At 37.2% G+C, this 6,044-nt stretch overlaps 1 protein-coding gene across 1 annotated transcript; it reads left to right on the plus strand.

The window, feature by feature from the left end:
• The first annotated feature begins 3,066 nt into the window (after window positions 1-3,066).
• On the plus strand, window positions 3,067-4,591 carry LOC130981257 (uncharacterized). Its single transcript, XM_057904861.1, has 4 exons — window positions 3,067-3,264; window positions 3,365-3,450; window positions 3,931-4,294; window positions 4,379-4,591. Exons 1-4 carry the CDS (start codon window positions 3,067-3,069, stop codon window positions 4,589-4,591), a joined length of 861 nt encoding a protein of 286 aa, XP_057760844.1.
• Window positions 4,592-6,044: the final 1,453 nt, after the last annotated feature.

A 6,044-nucleotide genomic window follows, 5' to 3' on the forward strand; every position in this document is an offset into this window, starting at 1 on the left:
GAAATAAGTAGAGAGATTTTGGATATATGTAAAGAAAGGGATTGATGTACTTTCAAATAATTTAAAATTAAAAAAAAAACAATCTAAGTAAAACAACCCAAACTTAAAATTTGAAAATAACAACCTAAGCAAATACTAATTTATAATTAATAAATATAATTCTAAAATTGATTAGATGGAATAAATAAATAAATTTAAAATATAAATAATATAAATTTAAAATAAAATAGAAAAATATTAGTAGAAAACTCACGTCTCATCAAACTAAACCATCTCAATTGAGTATGGCAATGAAGAATTTCTGTAATTTGGCAGTGTCCATAACCGTATCACTCGTATACGTACAAACAAATTGTCGATTGTAGGACTGATGTCTGCAATTTTGTGAATTCCAGCCGTTGGAATAAGTAGAGAGATTTTGGATATATGTAAAGAAAGGAATTGATGTACTTTCAAATAATTTAAAATTTAAAAAATAACAATCTAAGTAAAACAACCCAAACTTAAAATTTGAAAATAACAACCTAAGCAAATACTAATTTATAATTAATAAATATAATTCTAAAATTTTCTAGTGACGACACCTAAGAAAATGAACTCCTAAACTCAGCGTATGAGCGCCACGTCAGCATAAGAGCTCCCCATTTGTATACTATAAAGATAAAGATTAACGCCACTGGAAGATCGTGCATGCTAAACATATTAAAGGCTTCATATAATACATAGATGTGTCTTTTGTGGGAATCCAGAAGCAATTGAACACTTTTTTTTAGGTATGAACTTGCCTATAAGGTTTGGGTTTACTAGCACACTCAATTTGTAGAACCGCATGAGTATGGCCACTAACCATGAAAGAAAGCTACCCTAGCTGGATTGGTGTGGTAAGTGGTATGAGGAAAAGAGGTAATTTTGCTGTGTTTAACTTCTTTCTTTTTTTTTTATTAATATATTTAATTTGTTTAAATAAAATGTAAATATTGTTTTAGTCTCTAACGTTAACGTTTAGAGTCAGAATTGAAGTCGTCCTTCACGTAATTTTTTATTTAGAATCGTCCTTAATGTTGTATTTGATTTTAAAATCGTTCTTTCTAATAAATTTTTATTATAAATGACAAAACTATCCTTTTGAGCTTTTGTGTTTCATGCGAAACACTTCATGTCTTCATTTGTATGTAAACCCTCAACATTAACCACAACATTTCACAAACCAATGTGAGCAGTGCAGCATGTCTTAGCCCAGGATCGAAAACGACGGAAGCTGTTCTTGGAGTGAAGAGAGCAGGTGAGGTCGAGTTACTTGAAGGAAGGAACATGAACAGTCGGTCAGTACTCGCAGGATTGGCGTAGGCATGATTTCCCTCCTTCCATTGACTTTGGTAGCTCTCCTCCTACTAGTTAGTTTCGGGTTAGAAGGTTTAGGTTTTGGTAGTTTGCTGATGATTGAATGGAAGCCAAAGATCTTAGTATTAAGACTAGTGATTAACATCACCGTGAGTTAGGGAGGTCTGTGTGTGTGCGTGTTTTTATTTTTTTCTATTGTTGCAATATGGTAATGTGTTCTAATAGTAATTTACTCATAGAATGTTGGAGAAGACAATGGATTATTTCAAACTGAAAGTCTACCATGGAGAATGGTTTACTTATCAAAACGGGTCATTACAATATGTGGGAGGAGAAACAACAATGATAAAAGAGATTGATTGTGATCGATTGGTCCGTATTTAAACTTTATGCAGAGCTAAAGCAGTTTGGTTATGTTGAGGAGAATATCTCAGCGCTGTGGTTCAAGGATCCCATATATGAAGACATGGAGGAAAATATGAAGTTGTTTAAAGGTAATGCAGATTCGATTGCCATATGTGAAATAGCTGAGTTGAGAGATTATGTAGAGTTGTTTGTTGTGCACAAGGTTGAGGATGATGACGTGTTTCCTGCTGCTGGCTCCATTGATGTTGGGGAGGATCATAGGATGGTTGATAAAGGTGAGGGACAAGAGCTAGTTGTGTATGGTGGAGAACAGGCGGGGCGAAACTAATCTGAACCAGTTGCTGATGATATTGGGGCAGAGACTAGGGACAGTGATGATGATGATAATCAGGAAGTTGAGTTTGATAATTCTGATGATAGTGATAGTCTCAATTAAAAGTATAAACCATCTGAAAAAGAGGATGACAGTATAGATGATTTGCACTTTATCGATAGCGAAGATGAGCTTGATCTTGATGTAAGTGGGTTTCAGGATGTGAATGTCATGACTGAAAAACGTAAGGCTGTGAAAAAGAAGGGTGTGGCAACTGAGAACTTTGAAAATGATGAGGGAGCAAACAATGATGAGTTAGATTTGGACCATAAGGTTGGAGTTGAGGGGTCAGATTCAGACCATGAGGGAGTGAGGTATCTAGTTCACAAGGCACAAAAAGACATGAATTAATACAGGTTGGAAGTTGGCACAGTATATGCATCTCGGGAGGAGTTCAAGGACACTATGACTGCATATATTGTGCAAACCACAAGGGCAATTACATTTAAGAAGTGTGGTTCGAAGAGGGTTAGGGCAGTTTGTTCTTGAGAGTGTCCTTTTTGACTGTATGCTGCAAAAATTGGAGAAGAGGATACTTGGCAGCTTCGCAGCATGAATTTGACTCACATGTGTACACAAGCACACAGGCTGGGGATTTTACAATTGAAATGGCTTGGCAAGGCATTTAAGAAGAAGGTTGAATCAAATCTCAAGGTGAAGATAAAGGAGTTGGTTGCAAAGGCTCAGAAAAAGTGGAACTTGACTGTCACTAAGGCAATGGCAATGAGGACTAAGCAGATTGCATTGGATAAAATTCAGGAAACCTTCCGAGAGCAGTATAAGAGGATTTATGACTATGGACATGAGCTGTTGAGGGAAAATCCAGACTCCTCCGTTCGCATACAAGTGCAAAGGTCCCCTGATTTTGATAATGAAGCATAGTCCTCATCCATGACAAATTATTGCATTTTCTAGAGGATTTACGTGTGCTTGGAAGTATGCAAGCAGAGCTTCCAGCATTACAGGTCCTTCATTGGTCTAGATAGATGCTTTTGAAGACACCCCAGGAAAGACAATTGCTCACTGCAATAGGTTGGGATCCGAATGACCAAATGTTGCCCATTGCATATGCGGTAGTAGAGGCCGACACCAAGGACTCATGGACTTGGTTCTTAAATCATCTTGTATCTGACCTTGGGATTGAGAATATGGGAAGATCCACATTCATGTCCGACCAACAGAAAGTAAGTATATTTCACCACATTTTACTTATGCACGTTTACATTGTGAATTACTGCATATCAAGTATCCTTAACTATATGCTCATTGATATCATGAGTGTAGGGTTTGTTGCCAGTATACGAGGATGTTATACTAGGAGTAGACAACCAATTCTGTGTGAGACACTTATACAATAACTTCAGAAAAAGGTTTCCAGGGTTAGAATTGAAGCAAATGATGTAGAAGTGTGATAAGGCGACTCACTAAAAAGATTGAGAAAGGTACATGGCCAAACTGAAAGCTATGAATCTGGAAGCTTTTCGGTACCTAATTGCTATTCCACCTAGGTATTAGTCTAGATCTAGGTTCACCTTTAATTCTAAAGTAGATACACCGGTTAACAATATGTCTGAAAGCTTTAACTCTACCACAATTGATGCTAGAGAGAAGCCTATAGTTACGATGTTAGAGAAGATCAGGGTTAAACTAATGACTAGGTAGGCAGAAAATAGGAAAATAGCTCAGAACTATTTAGGGACAATCTTACTAAGAATTAGAGTCGGGTTGGAAAGAAGGTCTAGATCAGCTGAGGAGTGGTGATCATATTGGTCTGCAGCTTAGAAATATGAAGTTCTTAACGGATTAGAGAAGTTTGCTATTGACTTAGGCACTTATGAGTGTTCATGTAGAAGATGGCAGATGAGTGGCATACTTTGTGTCCATGCTATTATTAGCATCAAATTCAAGGGACTTGACTTGGAACCTTTTGTTGCCGACTGTTATAAGAAAGAAGCGTACTTGAAGTGCTACAAGTCTGTCATACACCCATTGAACGGACCTGATCTTTGGGAAAGAACATCACATCATGATGTTATGCCACTCCCGTATAGAAGGCCTAGTCACAGGCCAGTGAAAAAGAGGAAACCAGCTACTAGAGAGAAAGAACAGAGCAACCACACTCACTTGTCAAGGAAGGTGGAGAAACTAAGATGCTTAATATGTGGTTCAGTTGGACACAACAAAAATAGATGTCCTAAACCTATTGAAGATGAAGTATGATTTTTAATTTTTTTTACTGCTTTTTTGAGGTTTGTCATAAACCTATCATTGTTGTGGTTAATTGCAACTGTTTGTTAGGCCCAACATTCAAAGAAGCTTAGCAAAGGCAAACAGAAGAAGGAAAGCACCAAATCACATCCTCCGGCTGCCAAAGGAGGAAGAAAGATTGCATCTTCACAACCCACTCCTAAATTGAGTGTCAAGAGGAAAGCTATTTCAACAACACAGCTACCATCCTTAGCCCAGTCCAACTCTGCAACACAGCCAAAAAGGCTTAGAGGGAACCACTAAGCCTAATATGATCCACAGCCCAAGAACTACACCAGCCCAATAAGTTTAACACCTCCTTCATCCTTAGCACAACCAACCACCACAACCCTTTCTGCGTCTCAACTAACCCTTGCCACATCCTCAAGCCAATCTGTTAGACACTTCACTGTCAGGCTTTTTGGAGCAGCTCACGTTTCTCCAAAGAAAGTGAGGTTAATGGCAAAGTTACCTCTAAAAAAGGGGATTACTTTAGGAAAATTGAAAACTTATACAATGCATGTGGGTTTACTTTGAGTTAAGTTTGTCTTAAGCTTTTGGTAATGTTAATGTGGACTCTGTTAGCTATTTTTTGTTGGTGATATTTTGCTTGTGAGCTACTCAGTGTTGTATTGAATTATTGGCTTGGACCAACCAACCTTTTTGGGATTAATTCTAGATGTGAAATACTATATTTATTATGGATGTTATTCTGACATTTACCATATTGAGTTAAGTTTGTCTTAGTTTGTTGTTTATGACATTATTATGGAATTGTTCAGTAATGAAACCCATGTATTTGCCAAACAGAAATACTACTCTCATTTCAGAAACCAACCATACTTACATAATTGTCATTCATATATGTTGAAACATATTCAATAGAACTTCTTTCAGGGAACCCACCAAATAAATAAACCCTAGCCCAATTTACCTACAACAACAACAGCAGCATACTCCTACCCACTTTTCATACAAGGTTCAATGGAATTACACAATGTTGCTTTACTTTAGAAAAATTCTGCAGCAGCAAATACATAAACTCAATCCACCCAAACAACCCTAACACAACAACGACCTTCAGCTTCTATTCTGCCGCTTTCGTTCTTGATTTCAGCGAAGAAACCTTCCTCTTGATTCTGCAATTTCTGGGTGTTCCACCTCTGTCTCTGGATCTTCCCAACGAAAGAAGTTACAGCCTTGTTGCACCTACACATACCCACCGTGTTCACTCTCCATTCCAGCATCCAAATGACTCAATTGAGAAAAAAAAAAACAAACCTCAAAATAGACACAGCCCCAGAATTTGTGACCAGAGTTCTCCTTAGTCCCTGAGATTCGCAACACCGGCCTCTCACCATGGGAACAAAGTAGCGGCCTGCCATGTGAGGAAGATCTGCTTCGAGACAAGGTTGAGTTTTGGGCAGCCATGGCGTTCTCCCTCTAAGAGGTCGACGATGGTGGATTCTGCAACAGTGGCTTTTACATTACATTACTCTTTTTTTCCATTAAATATATATTTATAATCTTTTTCTATTGTCATAACTACCGGTAACAAACGAAAGGACATTTATGTCCAAAAAAATTATAAAAGACGATTTTAAATTCAAATACAATATAAAGAACGATTCTAAATAAAAAATTACGTAAGGAACGATTTCGATTTTAATCCTAAACGTTATGCACCAAAATAATACTTACCTTTTTAAATAATCAA

The sequence above is a fragment of the Arachis stenosperma genome, chromosome 5 (assembly GCF_014773155.1).
Source record: "Arachis stenosperma cultivar V10309 chromosome 5, arast.V10309.gnm1.PFL2, whole genome shotgun sequence".
NCBI classification, from domain to species: domain Eukaryota; kingdom Viridiplantae; phylum Streptophyta; class Magnoliopsida; order Fabales; family Fabaceae; genus Arachis; species Arachis stenosperma.

Bases quoted from the DNA above. Each gene is read 5' to 3' on its own strand.
- LOC130981257 (XM_057904861.1), top strand. From the start codon at position 3,067: ATGCTTTTGAAGACACCCCAGGAAAGACAATTGCTCACTGCAATAGGT. The intron at 3,451-3,930 runs GTTTCCAGGGTT...GTGTTCATGTAG, and splicing joins TACAATAACTTCAGAAAAAG to AAGATGGCAGATGAGTGGCA. The intron at 4,295-4,378 runs GTATGATTTTTA...ACTGTTTGTTAG, and splicing joins CTAAACCTATTGAAGATGAA to GCCCAACATTCAAAGAAGCT.